The 16258-nt window shown below is 48.2% G+C and overlaps 1 protein-coding gene across 1 annotated transcript; it reads right to left on the reverse strand.

The window, feature by feature from the left end:
* Positions 1–545: 545 nt before the first annotated feature.
* On the reverse strand, positions 546–1593 carry LOC123117320 (uncharacterized). The gene is made up of 2 exons (XM_044538098.1): positions 1245–1593; positions 546–905 (listed from the first exon to the last, which is right to left on the reverse strand). Exons 1-2 carry the CDS (start codon positions 1425–1427, stop codon positions 636–638), a joined length of 453 nt encoding a protein of 150 aa, XP_044394033.1. The 5' UTR covers positions 1428–1593; the 3' UTR covers positions 546–635.
* Between the last annotated feature and the right edge of the window lie 14665 nt (positions 1594–16258).

Genomic DNA, 16258 nt, shown 5'->3' on the forward strand with positions numbered 1-16258 from the left:
AAGCCTAGCCAAGCCAAAACGAAGAAGCATCACTCTCTCTTATACTGATCTCAGTTACATCCCATAGCGGGCCCAGTCTGGGCCTGCAAGCCACTGGGGAGGTTTCTTAGCGCGACTGGGCCTTGAGGCCTGTAGTGGAGCGCCAAGTCTTGTAGCTTCAGGTTCCTCGCTCTCCAGTTGCTTATCTGACGAATGGTTCAGTGTAGGAGAGATGCTGACACAACAGCCCATGAGAAGACGTGAGAAGAAAAACAGCCCGTGCGAGCCTGGCATAGCAATTCGACCACCGGGGGACATACTCGGAAGCGAAGGATAAGAACGAGCGGGAGCTGCCTAGGTAGATTTTTTTTCTTACGGTGGCTGAACACGAATCGTGATGCTTTTCATCAAACGGCTTGGAAGTTAGATGTGAGATAATAATTCACCTCTAGATGTGAAATAGTAAATCTGTTCTTCCATAAGAAAGGTATAGTGCTCCTACTGATTTATTGAAGAAAATAATAATTGCTGCGTATTCATTCTGTGTACAGCGGTAATTACAAGTGTGCCTCACCTCAAGAAAATAATAACTGATGCAATCTTAGATAAACAAGACGCATTCTATGAGAAGCAGTTCCATCCAAGAGAGTAACTAGTTAGCGTATCTCGAGAAATGCACAAATCCTAGCCATATCGGCACGAAGATCCTCAAATCCATGGCTCCGGCTTGACAGTGCCTCCCCTTGAGCACGCGTGTCCTGGGTCTCTATATCTCCTGTTATTATGAAGCCGAATCCCACTGGTATGAGAGCAAAGACGATAAGTCCCATCATAATATAGGGATCCTGCACCTGAGGTTCCGAACCGAAATATCGCGCCACGAATATCGAGGCCATCATCGCGATGCTCATCGCGGCCATGAAACACTGCAAAAACCATATACACAGCGAGGTTGTAAGCAAGCACGACAAATTACCGAAATCCATGGACTGATGCGTAGTTGAAGGATTGAATGCACGAGCGAGCGAATGATACTGAAATCCATGGATAGATGCGTGATTAATAAAGAAGTAAATGCACGAGCGGAGAATCAATCATCTGAGTTTTCTATCTATGATCTGATATACTGTAGATTATTACGGAGGAAGCACGTTATACTATAGGAAAGATAATTCAGAGAAGCAAAAGGAAGGCCGTGAAAGAAAAGGGATAATTTAGAGGGGGCAGTGGAAGGATAACTGGAAGGGGTTCTGTCTAGTGCGTACCCTAGTGAAGATCTTGAAGTATTTCCAGGCTGTGGGGTTGGCCGGTGGCCGTACGCCTTCTTCCATCCGGCGGATCTGCTCATCGTACAGCAACGGCCGGTGAGGGCCAGCGGGTCGAGGCTGGCTCCCGTCATAGGAGGGTATATAGAAGCCGCCGTGGCCGCCGAAGAACCAGTATCCCATCGATGGAACACGCCGGAAGGCCGGCGGGAGCAGATCGATCCCGGCAGGTGGAGTCCAACCCGGCGACGGACGCAACTGGTCCAGTTTCTTGATCTGGTTTCGGTGGCGTGTGGCCGTCTGGGGAAAATTTGGGGGACACTAATTCGTAGCAGAATCGTGAACCAAGATATAGCTGAGAATCACATACCCCTCAAAAAAAAACTCAGAATCACATAAAAAAAAGATACAGCTGAGAAAATCGAGTACCCCTAAAAAAAACTGAGAAAATGGACTTTGTCACAAAAACTGAGAAAATCGAGTGCTCCTATTAGACGCCCATTGGCGTCCAATAGTTGAGCTTTCGCACAGGGCAACACCAAGTGGGCCGGCCAACAGCGAGATGCCACATAGTACTATGCCTGAAGATCCTAAAAAACTACTTTGCCTAAAAAATCATTAGTCCGTTTTTTATATATTAAAATCAGGAAAATTTTATATATTAAATCAGGAAACTTTTGCACATTCAGAGCATTTCATAAAAAAATAGAATTTTCAATCATTTTCTTTAAGTTCCGATTTTTAAGAAATTTTAAAACATCTTTTTAGTACACGTGAACGTTTTTATATATGGTGAATATTTTTTAAACATGAACTGAACATTTTCTAAACTTGTGTTAAATAATTTTTTAAAATAATCTGAACATTTTCAAAAATCATACTAAACATTTTTTTGGTTTAGGATGACCATTTTTAAATTACATGATGAACATTTTGGAAATACATATCTTTTATATAACATATGATGAATATTTTTAGAAATTCTGGAGTTACTTGAAAACAGAAACAAAAATCTAGGAAAATCAGAAAAAATGAAAACCCCAAAACAAAATACTATAACAAAAAAGGTATGAAAAAATGAAACAGAAAACCAAAGGACAAAACACAACTGGCCGGTCCACTCGGCGTGCCCCAGTTGGCGTCGTGGCAACTATATGAGGCCCGCGGGCTTCATATAGGATCCACCGAGAAAAATCACTCCTTTTTACTGGAGCAGCCTAATCCAGTGTTGACGCCGGTGCTGAATCTCTCCCATGTGAGAACCTATTTCTTGCCTATTGCCAGACCCAAAGTCCAGTGATGGCGCCGGTGCTATATATCACCCATGCAAGAGCTATATCTCACTTACCGCAAGACCGAGTTTTTTCTCGCAGGAGGCAAGCGGTAGGATGGGCTAGCCCAACTAATACATACTCCCTCCGTTTCAAAATAGATGACTCAACTTTGTACTAAAGTTAGTATAAAGTTGGATCATCTATTTTGGAACGAAGGGAGTACATAGGTGGTTTTAGGAAAGTTCTGCATCGGCTCATGGAACCTTCCCCCACATGATTTTTTTTGTTTGTCCTTTTCTGTATTCATCTTTATGGTTTTCATAGGTTTTTCTCTCTAGTTTTATATTTTAGTTTTATTAGCTCTTTCAAATACATTTTTCTCTGTCAAAGGTGTTTTTATTAACGCAAAATATAACATCAAGTGGATACAAATCATGATGAGTAACACGGTCCCTACAAAAAACATGCTAAAGTTTTTTAAATAAAAGTCAATTGTTTTTAATATACACTGTATATTTTCTGTATAAAGGCTGAACATTTTATTGATACAGGTTAAACTTTTTTAATACATGTTTAACATTTTTCAAATACACGTTCATAAAAAATTGAATATGCACTAATTTTTTTCCAAATGCATGTGAAATATTTTCAGATATCCCTTGAACATTTTGTTAAAATACATGCTCAATTATTTTCAAGAGCACACTCAAGATTCTCTTAATACATGTTGTCCATTTACACATGTTGGACGTTTTTTAATACATGGTGAAGATTTTTGAAAAATTTCACAAAAAGTAATTTTTTAACTTGTGAAAAACTTCAACGTTCATTAATTTTCTATTTTGAGTGGTGAGAACATTTTCTTGAATTTCTGCGAACAAAACACTACATGAACATTTTTTATGGCATTTTGATAAACACTAGAAGAAAAAATTTACATTATCAATTTTTTATAATATGTGGTGAACAATGTTTTGAAAACTACACAAATTAATTTGTTCATAAATATTTTATATTTAGAGCATTTTGGAAATATAAACGTAACTAAGAAAATGTAAAATAAAATGCCTGGCAGTAGAAGGAAAACAAATGTAAAAGAACTGTCGTGGGCCGACGCGCTCGTGCACAGAAACTCCGTGTCCAATTATATCTTTGGTTTCCTTCAAAAAAAAAATTGGTCGCGTGGCACATTGGCACGGGACACGTGATATGTCTTCACTTGTAAGCATGGGATAATCCTGGAGACCACTCCCACCTCGCTCCTAGCCGTGCCGGTGGCCACTCCGGCCCGGCGGCCACCTCGTAGCCCCTCGTCGGCCGTCACTACGGCCCCGGCGCCCCCCCCCCCCCCCTCGTCCCTAGGGACATGTCGCCTCCTCCCCCGGGGGTCCGCACCCCAGGCCCCGGGGATTGGAGTAATGGATCTGATTTGTCGGTCGCATCGTATCGTGACGCCTTACTCGCCTCTCCCTCCGCTCCCCCTTCTGGCGATGCGCCGTTGCTCGACCCCGTCTCCCCTCGCCGCTCTGGTCCGCGGTCGGAGATCCATCGTGTCGACTCTTCCCCGGAGGTACCCTTACTGGTTGTCGGATGCCACCGCCGAAAGCGCCAGCACCGCCCTGCCCCCCCCCCCCCCCCCCCCCACACACACGTCCCCGTTCTCCGTCAGCCGTCAACGGCGAGTGCCCCCACTGCCTCTCCATCGGCCACCTACTCGTAGGGTGCCGTCAGGATATCCGGTGCAGAAGGTGCCTTTTTTCGGCCACAAGGCGCACGAATGCACCGTGTGTCCCATGCCCCATCTCCAGTCAAGGCCAAGCTAAGCGACCCCACGCTCCCACCCCCTCTCCAGTGTCCAGTATGGATGGGTCAAGCCCCACCGCGTCCTCCGGGCGGGATTCCCCTCTGCCAACTCTGGCGTCTTCTCCGCGGCCTTCTTTGCCACCTTCCTCGGGCTCGGCTTCGTCCTCCTCATCGGGCCACCCTGCCCTTCGCCCGGCCGGCGCGATGTGTTTCCTCCCTCGCTCCCCCGACCTCGAGGCCGCTGAGGCCGCCCTCCAGCACGCTCTAGTCGCCACCGTTGTCGGTCGGTGCACTAGTGTCTCCTGCGACGACATCACGGGCCTTCTCAGTGGACACTTTGATATCCCCTTCGACATGTTCTCGGTCCATCGGCATGGCCCGACGCAGTTCTTAATCCAGTTCCAGAGCTTGGATGACCGTGCACGCATGGCCATGGGTGTTGCTCGCGGGCCGCGATTCCTCCTCCTCATGCACCCGTGGAACCGCCTTGACGGCGCCCAGGATGTCTTCCTCCGTTTGAAGGTGGACCTAGAGATCTCTGGCATCCCCGACCATGGCTGGCACAAATCCTCTGCCATGACCCTGCTTGCACCATTCTGTATGGTCGACGAGCTCGTCCCCGAAATAAACAGTGGCTCCAACATGTCCGTCTTCCACTTATCTGCCTGGACGCCCAACCCGGACGCGATCCCCCGTTCCTCTGATCTCTACCTCCAGGAGGACGACGATGTGCTTGCCGGCGCCAACTCGGACATCCTCGAGCGGTTCGCGTTGGAGGTCCTGTGTTACCCAGTGACTATCCATGTGACCCGTTCAACTGACTTCTGCCTCCCCGCCCCAACGCTGCCGCCTCTTCAGCCCACCACGACAACGACCCCTTTGAAGTCCCTCCATCGCCGCCATGCCCCGATGACTAGCCGCGCCACTATGATTTTCCGCGCCGTTTTGAAAACTATGGTGACGCGTGTCCGCCGCCCGGCAACGGTAGGGGACACTCCATTGCAGGCCAGCGCTATCGCCATCGGCACCCTCCGCCACCACCCAGTTACTAGCATGGGATCCTTGGATCCCACCCATTGCCTGCTGACGCCCCCCAGGCCCATGCAAAAAGTCGCCCTGGCTCGGTGCAAAGCCGCCTTGACCGCAGTGCGCGAACTGAAACCTGGTCACCCTCCTAGACAGTGCATCCACAGCCTGCCCACACCCCTTGCTTCTAACCTACTGGCCCACCAGAAATTGGTGTGGCACGTGTCGCCCGTGCACCCCACTATAGAGGTTTCTAGATCCCTGTGAATGCTCCGGAACAAGATGCATAACTGCCCCGTCCAATCTGGCCCGGCTTGCGGCCAGACCGCGTCTCTGGATGGGGTCACCCCCACATCCTTGGACCCGTTGCATGCTGGGACTGATCCCGAGGCACCCCCGGTCCCTGCCCCGTGGTCCATTGTCACCCGCGCTTCGACACCGGATCCACCGTATCCCGTGGCCCAACCACGATCTCCCAGCCACCTCTCGGTTGTGGCCACCCTGTTCTCGCCAGGTGTCTAGATCCCATGCGCCACAGCCTCTCCTAGCCATGCTAGAGTCGATTTGGCTGCCCCGGATAGTCATCTGCAGGACTTTGTGCTTGGGATTCAGCTCCACTTTGGACCAGTTCTTCCCACGCCCGCCCCGAAGCGGAGAAGAAAGGACTTGCCTCCAAACTTCACCCCTAGGCGGAGCCACCGCATCGCTAGGGACGATTAGGGTCTAGACTTGGAAGTAAAAGCCAAACACATGCTCCTCCTCCAGCTTAGCATTCTCCGCGAGAACAAATCCATCTCCTCGGATGCCATCGAATGCTATAGCAAGCTCTTCGAACAACCCATCATGGAGGATGTTGTGCAGGCTTTTGCCGACTACTACGAATGGCACATCCCCATGGATATCCTCTCCGACCAGAGCAGCACCATCATGGCGGCCCGTGGCATTGCCGCGAACTAGCGTCGTCACGCAACTACCCTCGGTCCTCCACCCTTTCCCATGGAGTGCACCCTTAAGACTATCTTTTGGAACGTTCGTGGCCTTCACTGTAGATCCAAGCACATCAAGGTCCGCTTTGTTATTTCTTCTGCTTCGCCGAACATCATGTGCCTGCAAGAAACAAAGCTAGATTCCTTCTCGTTGCCTATCGTCGTTGAGACGCTTGGACCCTGCTTCTTGGGTTACTTCTTCCTCCCGGCCATTGGCACCCGCGGTGGCATCCTCCTCGCTTGGAACACAATGAGGTTGCTATTTCTAGCCCTTATGTTGGCCAGCACCACATCACGGCCCTTGTCTCCTCCATATCCGGCGCGCACCTGTGGTGGATCACCGGTGTGTACGAACCACCGGAGGACGATGTCAACATCTTGTTCCTCGAGGACCTGCAAGACACTCGTGCAACTTGCACTGGCCCCTGGCTCCTTGGGGGCGACTTCAACCTTGTCTCCTCTTTCGAGGACAAAAGTAACAAGCGTATCAACAGACGCACTTCTAGCCGATTTCATCGCTTCATCGCCAACATGGCCCTGCGTGACGTGTACATGCATGGTCGTTGCTACACGTGGTCCAATGAGAGGGAATCGCACATGCTTGTGTGTAATGACTAGTTCCTATGCACTTTTGGTTGGGGGCTTTCACGACCACACTCCATCCTCCGGTGCCTTGCCTCGATAGTGTCTGATCATTGCCCTTTGTTAATGGACCGCGCTCCTTGCCACGCTGGCCCTAGGCGCTTCCACTTTGAGAGTATTGGATTAAGCTCGTAGGCTTTCAGGAAACTGTGGCGGATGCTTGGGGCTCCGTTCATGACCCGGACCCGTTTCGGCATGTCTACCTCCGCCGCAAGCACACGACTCACCACCTCTAGAGCTGGCGACCGCGTACCCGTGGCCACGTCTCTCTGCAGCTTATGATCGCGCAGGAATTAACTGCCCGCCTTGACGCTGCCCAAGACTTCGGGGCTCTCTCCCCCTTAGAAGCTTGGCTCCGAGGCAATCTCAAGTGTGCTTACCTTGGATTGGCCTTGCTAGAAAGGTCCATTGCTCGTGAGCGTGCACGGTTCGGCTGGCTGAAGGTGGGTGATACTAACACTGCCTTTTTCAAAATCCATGTGGCCAACAGATTGCAGAAGAACCGGATCTTCTCCCTCCAGCATGAGATCTCAATGGTGTTCGACGAGCAGCGCATGGCTGAAGCCGCGTTCCAACACTTCTCCTCGCTCCTCGGCACCCCCAAAACTCATGATTTCTCCATTGACCTGAGTCAGATCAACGACCGCTCGTTTGATCTATCTGGCCTTGAGCTCCCATTCTTGGAGGATGAAATATGGAGTGCGGTCGAGGCGCTCCCCCATGACAAGGCCCCGGGTCCCGGCGGGTCCACTGCTAAATTCCTTGTGGCATGCTGGGACACGGTCAAAGTCGACATTTGCGTCGTGTTTGACAAGTTCTACTGCATGAATGGGCATAGTTTACAACGCCTCAATGAGGCCCTCATCACGCTCATCCTGAAGAAGCCGGATGCCTCCTCCCTCTCGGACTACCACCCCCATTAGGCTGATACACCTTGTGGACAAGCTCATCGCCAAAGTTCTTTCACTTCGCCTTGCGCCGCACCTCAGCCAACTCATCTCCACCAACCAGAGTGAGTTCATTGAAGACCGGTGCGTGCACGACAATTTCATGCTAGTCCAGCAGACCGCCCGCCAGTTACACAACCTCCACGTGCCTCACGTCCTCCTCAAGCTTGACGTCGCGCGCGCCTTCGGCACGGTCTCTTGTCCCTTCCTCATCGACGTCCCTCGCCACCTGGGCTTCGGAGGACATTGGATCGATTGGATAGTCATTCTGCTCTCCACATCTAGTACGCGTGTCCTCATCAATGGCTCTCATGGACCTCCGTCCCATGCCTGCGGGTTGCGGCAGAGAGACCCCATATCCCCTATGCTCTTTACTATTTATGTTGACGCCCTAAACTCGCTTCTTATTCATGGGTGCGGCTTGCTCTAGCACCTCACCGCTCGCCATGCCTCGTCAAGCATTTCCCTCTACGCTAATGACATTATTGTCTTCTGACACCCCTTGGCCCGCGATCTCTGGGTCATCCGCAAGCTACCTCGTGTCTTCGGCGAGGCATCCGGGTTATGCATGAACTTTGCTAAGTGCTCAGCGACTCCCATTTGTTGAGACGACCCCGAGCTGACCACCATCAACAATGAGCTCGCATGTGTCATCGCCTGCTTCCCGATCACCTAACTTGGTATCCCTCTTTTGATTCGGAAGCCCTCCGTTTCATCGCTTTTCCCAACCATCGAGAGGCTTGCCAAGAAGCTCTCCACCTTGCGTGTGGCGCTCTTGTCCAACAGCAAGCGCCTTGCTCTTGTTCGCCATATGCTCTGCACGATCCCGTCCCATATCATGGTGGTTATTGCTCTCTGTCCGACAATTCTCAAGCAGGTGAACCAGACCATTAGAGAGTTCCTTTGACATGGCAATAAGGAGACTCGCAGCGGCCATGGCCCGGTGCACTAGTAGTGCGTCTGCCGCCTCCTCCAGTTGGGCGGTCTGGGCATTCTGGACCTTCACCGACAAGGGATCTTGCTCCCTGTCTGTTGGTTGTGGCTACAGCGTACTGCCCCCCACCAGGCCCTGGGTGCATGTACACCTCCCTACTGACCCCGACCCCTGCTCCATCTTTAGGGCATCTACGTTTTGGGCCGTTGGTGATGGCCGGACTTGCTGATTCTGGACGGATCCTTGGATTGATGGCCAGGCCATCTCCGATATCGCCCTACTCTCCTTCCCCTGGTGCCCTGCCGAAGGCGCAAGAGCCCGGTGGAGAAAGGTTTCAAGACCGTAGCTGGGTTGCTGATCTGCATGGCGCCCTCACGCCAGGTGCGATGTTTGAGTACGTTCAGCTCTGGAGGCAACTTCAACACCGCACTCTATCCAGCTCTCCCGGCCGCCTGCTAGGGCGCTGGACTGCAGACATGAAATACTCCGCAAGATCATGCTATCGGGCCTTATTTGCTGGATCTACAACTACCCCCTTCTGGCGCCTGACCTGGAGTGATGGGCTCCTCTTCGGATCAAGATGTTCACCTGGCTAGCCAACCTCGACCGATGCTGGGCTGCCGCTAGATTGGCCCGCCACGGTTTTCCACACAACGACTACTGCATTCTCTGCGACCAGGCAGAAGAGATCGTGCAACATATTATCATCGACTACCCCTTCTCTAGGCAGATCTGGAACGACGTGCTAGCCTGGGTGCGCGCTACCATCCCCCTCCATCCGGCACCGAGGAGTTCCACCAGTGGCGCACTTCGATGATCATGAGATCCCCCATGGGCCACCATAAGGGTCTGGCCACGTTGGCAATTCTGACGGCCTAGTCTATCTGGAAGCAATGCAGCCAATGCGTATTCGACAGCGAGTCACCCTCCATCTCATGACTTTTTGCGTCTATCCAGGATGAGGCCCGCTCTTGGGCAAGAGCAGGCGCGCACAAATTGAACTCATTGCTAGCATAGGTTCCTAACCTTGTACTCGGGCTGAGCAACCCGTCACCAATGCTCTGCAACTCTTTGTCTTGCCTTTCGTGCACAAGACATTGAGTTGGCACCCCCTCTCTCTCCCGTCATGTACTCTTCCTACCTATCAATGAAAAGATACACACTCTAGCGTTTTCGCGAAAAAAGTTTATCTCAATGAAGCTTGCCAGCGAGCTACACAGCGATGCACAACATGACTAAGCCGCCAAGGACACAACGGCGGCTCGCTGCATGAATGACATCACAAGCGTCCCCTTGGTGACGATGAGGAACCCAATGACCGCAAATGCAGAGCGACCCCCCCTCCCGCACCTTCATGGACTTCAACGCCGCATTGCAGCTGTTGCATTGCGCCAAGTGCGACCAGTACCTGCGGGTGCCATCACAACATCTACGTTGTTAGAGAATTTCTAACCGAACCCTTAAAATTGAAGTATTTGATGAAGTAAACCCTTAGGCCAACTCCAATGCACGACTTCAAATGGCCCGGACGCAGACACAAAACACGGTCAACGCGCGGGAGCAAATGGACAAACATTCATTTTCATCCACTTTTGACCCATTTGTGGTCCAAATTTGGGTTGCGTTTGCGTTGAGATGGACGCTCGCGAACGGGCGGGACACGTGCCCTTGTCCTCCACGGGGCCGCCCGTCGGTGCATTAGAAGCCCTTTTTTTCTTCCCATGCCCCTCTCTCCACCCTCCGCCATCTTGGCCGCCACTCGCTGGCACCCATATTCTCGGCCGCCTTCCTTGATTTCCTGCCAGGCCGCCCAAACCACAACCACACCATGCCATAGCCGGCTCAATACCCGTGTTTCGGAGGACTTTTTTGGCCAGCGTTCGTGGCTTGCTATAGTCGATGGGAGAGAAGGGTGGGAGAGAAGCTACGGCCACCGACGACGCCTATCGACCCCAACACCTTCACGCAAGCGCTGCATAGCCGCAGGGCACCGCCCGCCAACTTTCGTCTTGCCTGCTGCCTGTGAGGGGAGGTTGACGTGCTATTCCCGACCGCGTCTCCACCACGCCCGTAAGGTGTTCGACACTTTGCTCACAAGGTACCATGGATAGCGGGGATGAGTATTTCTTTCAGAACTTCATTTGTTCATCGAATGATTCATCCTCAAATGACGAAGACCTTGTGGTGGCTGCAATGGTCGTGAATGACCACATTTCTAGGTAGTGGCGTCGGTTCAGGGGATCAATTCTGGGTCATGCTCTGGCCTTGAAACGCAATAGGGAGAGCGGCCACACCCTACTCTATGTTGATTACTTTGAAAATTCTGCTCTCTTCAAACCACACCAATTCTGTCGCCGCTTCCGTATGAGGAGACATATGTTCTATCGTATTCGGGATAGGAGTGATAGCATATGACCCATACTTTGAGTGCAAGGAGATGCCCTTGTCAAGCTTGGCTTCTCCTCTTACCAGAAATGCACTGCAGCTATTTGCATGCTTGCGTATGGAATTCCACATGTCTCCTATCAATGTATGAGCGAGTCCACATGTCTCCTATCAATGTATAGTTCTTGCAAGGCCGTGGTGGCAGTGTTTGGCTCTAAGTACCTGAGAGAGCAAACTGCCGCTGATGCAGAAAGGTTGTTGGCGATCAGTGTCAATAGAGGCTTTCCGGGCATGCTGGGTAGTATAGATTGTATGCACTGGAAGTGTAAGAATTGTCCATTTGCTTGGCAGGGGCAGTACAAGGGGCATGTGAACGGTGTCACTGTCATACTAGAAGCAGTGGCTTCACAAGATCTATGGATATGGCATTCTTTCTTCGGCATGGCTGGTTCTCACAATGATATCAACATGCTTCAGCATTCTCTAGTGTTTGCAAGGCTTGCAGAAGGCCAGTCCCCCGAGGTTAACTTTGAGATCAACGACCTGTTGGGAAACGTAGCATGCAATTTCAAAAAAAATCCTACGCTCACGCAAGATCTATCTAGGAGATGCACAACAACAAGAGGGGGAGAGTGTGTCCATGTACCCACGTAGACCGAAAACGGAAGTGTTTTCCAACACGGTTGATGTAGTCGAACTTCTTCTCGTTTCGACCGATCAAGTACCGAACGTACGGCAGCTCTGAATTCTGCACACGTTCAGCTTGATGACGTCCCTCGAACTCTTGATCCAGCAGAGTGTCGAGGAAGTAGATGAGTTCCGTCAGCACGACGGCGTGGTGACGGTGATGGTGAAGTTATTGATACGTCTCCGTCGTATCTATAATTTTTGATTGTTCCATGCCAATATTCTACAACTTTCATATACTTTTGGCAACTTTTTTATAATATTTTTGGGACTAACATATTGATCCAGTACCCAGTGCCAGTTCCTGTTTGTTGCATGTTTTTTGTTTCGCAAAAAATCCATATAAAATGGAGTCCAAAGGGGATAAAAACTAACAGAGATTTTTTTGGAATATTTATGAATTTTGGGAAGAAGAATCAACGCGAGACGGTGCCCGAGGGGGCCACGAGGCAGGGGTGCGCCCCAGGGGGTCAGGCACGCCCTGGGCCCTTGTGGCCACTCCGTAAGGCGGTTCATGCCCTTCTTTCACCGCAAGAAAGCCAATATCTGGATAAAAATCATGTCCAAATTTCAGCTCAATCGGAGTTTCGGATCTCCGGGAATATAAGAAACGGTGAAAGGCCAGAATCTAGAGCGCAGATACAGAGAGAGACAGAGAGACGGATCCAATCTCGGAGGGGCTCTCGCCCCTCCCATGCCATGGAAGCCAAGGACCATAGGGGAAACCCTTCTCCCATCTAGGGAGAAGGTCAAGGAAGAAGAAGAAGAAGGGGGGCTCTCTCACCCACTATCCCGGTGGCTCCGGAACGCCGTCGGGGCCATCATCGTCATCGCAATCTACACCAACACCTCCGTCATCTTCACCAACATATTAATCAACTCCCCCCATCTATCTACAGCAGTCCACTCTCTCGCAACCCGCTGTACCCTCTACTTGAACATGGTGCTTTATGCTTCATATTATTATCCAATGATGTGTTGCCATCCTATGATGTCTGGGTAGATTTTCGTTGTCCTATCGGTAATTGGTGAATTGCTATGATTGGTTTAATTTGCTTGTGGTTATGTTGATGTCCTTTGGTGCCCATCATATGAGCGCGCGCGTGGATCACCCCATAGGGTTAGTTGTATGTTGATAGGACTATGTATTGGAGGGCAAGAGTGACAGAAGCTTCAACCTAGCATAGAAATTGATGCATACGGGATTGAAGAGGGACCAATATATCTTAATGATATGGTTGGGTTTTACCTTAATGAACATTAGTAGTTGCGGATACTTGCTAATAGTTCCAATCATAAGTGCATAGAATTCCAAGTCAGGGATGACATGCTAGCAGTGGCCTCTCCCACACAAAACTTGCTATCGGTCTAGTAAAGTACTCAATTGCTTAGGGACAATTTCGCAACTCCTACCACCACTTTTCCATACTCGCTATACTAACTTTATTGCTTCTTTATTTAAAACAGCCCCTAGTTTTTATTTACATGCTCTTTATATTCTTGTGAACCTATCCCGTTAGACCTACAAAGTACTTCTAGTTTCATACTTGTTCTAGGTAAAGCGAACAATAAGCGTGCATAGAGTTGTATCGGTGGTCGATAGAACTTGAGGGAATATTTGTTCTACCTTTAGCTCCTCGTTGGGTTCGACACTCTTACTTATCGAAAGAGGCTACAATTGATCCCCTATACTTGTGGGTTATCAAGACCTTTTTCTGGCGCCGTTGCCGAGGAGTTATAGCGTGGGGTGAATATTCTCGTGTGTGCTTGTTTGCTTTATCACTAAGTAGTTTTTATTTTTCTGTTCTAAGTTGTTTTCTATCTTTAGTTATGGGTAGGAAACGCAAAATACCAAAAAAAATTAGTGGTACCTACTGAACCAATGGTTGAAGAACCACTCAAAATCTATCACACTACTGAAGCTTTTTACTTGGATCATCTTTGATCCCTATGTGCTCGGGCTGAAACCCCAACTAGCTTAGTTGAGGGCAAATATTTAGATGAGCATGCTTGTTATGTGCGACACCGCATATCTGAAAAAGGGAAACTTTTACTGGATCAAATTTATCGTTTGCAATGCTATTCTTGGAATTTATGTGAAATATATGATTTTACTTGTTGTTCTCAAGACCCTAAGAAACACCTTCCCTACCAATGTGAGTTTAGTGATAATGGAATGGTATCTTCGTATGCTAAGGGTGTTTATAATTACTATGATGTTCAACAAATTGAAGAATTTATTGCTTTTGAGCGTGATTATGAAATTTCTTCTTTGATTGTAAAGTATGATGCTACTCTTTACAAATCTGAAAATTTTGCCATACTTAAGTATTGTCATGATAATTATGCTTCTAATGCCTATGTTAAACCATATAGTGATGACTCCTCCGCTGTCCGGGAAGAGATTCATATTTTGCAGGAGTCTATGGAAGAAGAAATTGATGAAATTGTGAGCTCATTGGATGAAAAAGATGATGAGGAGAGCGAAGAACAAAAGGAGGAAGAGCGGATTAGCTACCCGTGCCCACCTTCTAATGAGAGTAACTCTTCAACTCGTACATTATTTAATGTCCATTCGTTCTTACTGAAGGATGAATGCTATGATGATTGTTATGATCCCATTGATTCTTTTCAAATATCCCTTTTTGATGATGCTTTCTATGCTTGTGGCCAAGATGCCAATATGAACTATGCTTATGGAGATGAACTTGCTATAGTTGCTTATGTTAAATATGAAATTGTTGCTATTGCACCCACGCATGATAGTCCTATTATCTTCTTGAATTCTCCCAACTACACTATATCGGAGAAGTTTGCCCTTATTAAGGATTATATTGATGGGTTGCGTTTTACTACTACACATGATGATTTTGATAGATATAATATGCATGTGCTTGGTGCTCCTACTTGCAATTATTATGAGAGAGGAACTACATCTCCACCTCTTTATGTTTCCAACACGATAAAATTGCAAGAAACTGCTTATGCTATGTATTGGCCTTTATTTGATGTTCATGAATTGTTCTTGTATGACATGCCAATGCATAGGGAGAGAGTTAGGCTTCGTCATTGCTTGATATATGTTACTTTGTGCTCACTACTGAATTACAAATCATTGTTAATTAAAATTGGCTTTGATATACCTTGGGATCCAGGCGGATCCATTACTTGAGCACCATATGCCTAGCTTAATGGCTTTAAAGAAAGCGCTGCCAGGGACACAAGCCGGAAGTTTTAGAGAGCCATTTATTTCTGTTGTGTGCTTTTATAAATTTTAAAAACAAAAAAATAAAGAGGGGAACCTAAAACTTTTTTAAAAAGAAAAGCGAAAGGGAGAAAGACAAGCATTGTTAAAGTGGGAGCTAGCCTTGAACTTTGTTCATGCCCACGGAAACTTTGTGAACCTTAATTACAGAAACTTTTCAACAAAAATAATTATCCCCTTGTACAATTCCATTGTAATATAAAAATAATGTACCAAGGTTTTCCTTTAGGATGTTTAGATTGCTTGTTGGTTTGTGCGGTGCAAAACAGAAACTTTGGCTGTAGTGCGCGATTTTTAATTTTTTACAGGATTGTCAAACGGTTCTGAAACTTTTTGCACTGTCTTTCTATACAAATTGTTTATTTTACTAATTTGTTCAGAATTGTTTGGATTACAGAAGTATGGTGGATGTTAGAATCTTTACACACTGTCCTGTTTTCACACATTGCTGTTATAGCTTCATTACTTGCATATGTTTGAATTCTTGTTGAAGCTTCCTTGACTTGAGGCCATAGAATAGTGATAGCATACAGTGGGTAATGTTTGTTTATAATTATACAATAATGTTACAGTAGTACATGATGGGATTTCTTTTCCATATTCACTAACCCCGCCACTAAAAGTTCGGTTATGTTTTGTGTGGATGAAGTGTTCGAAGATCGAGGAGGTCTCGATGTGAGGAGAAGGAGGAGAGGCAAGAGCTCAAGCTTGGGTATGCCCCAGGAACCCCAAGTAAATATTCAAGGAGACTCGAGCGTCCAAGTTTGGGGATGCCCCAGAAGGCATCCCATCGTTCTTCAACAAGTATCGGTATGTTTTCGGATTTGTTTCGTTCATGCGATATGTGCAAATCTTGGAGTGTCTTTTGCATTTAGTTTTCCACTTTTCTTTTATATATGCACCATGCTGGTATGAGATAGTCCATGGTTGATTTATAGAATGCTCATTGCACTTCACTTAAATCTTTTGAGTATGGCTTTATAAAATGCTTCATATCATTTGAAGTTTGGATTGCCTGTTTCTCTTCACATAGAAAACTGCCATTTGTAGAATGTTCTTTTGCTT

This window comes from Triticum aestivum, chromosome 5B (assembly GCF_018294505.1).
Source record: "Triticum aestivum cultivar Chinese Spring chromosome 5B, IWGSC CS RefSeq v2.1, whole genome shotgun sequence".
In the NCBI taxonomy this organism is placed as follows: Eukaryota; Viridiplantae; Streptophyta; class Magnoliopsida; order Poales; family Poaceae; genus Triticum; species Triticum aestivum.

What these genes read in the sequence shown, in the direction of transcription:
- LOC123117320 (XM_044538098.1), bottom strand. Translation starts at nt 1,427, where the DNA reads ATGGGATACTGGTTCTTCGGCGGCCACGGCGGCTTCTATATACCCTCC. An exon ending in ACTTCAAGATCTTCACTAGG is followed by an intron (nt 906 to 1,244) that starts GTACGCACTAGA and finishes TGGTTTTTGCAG; the next exon opens with TGTTTCATGGCCGCGATGAG.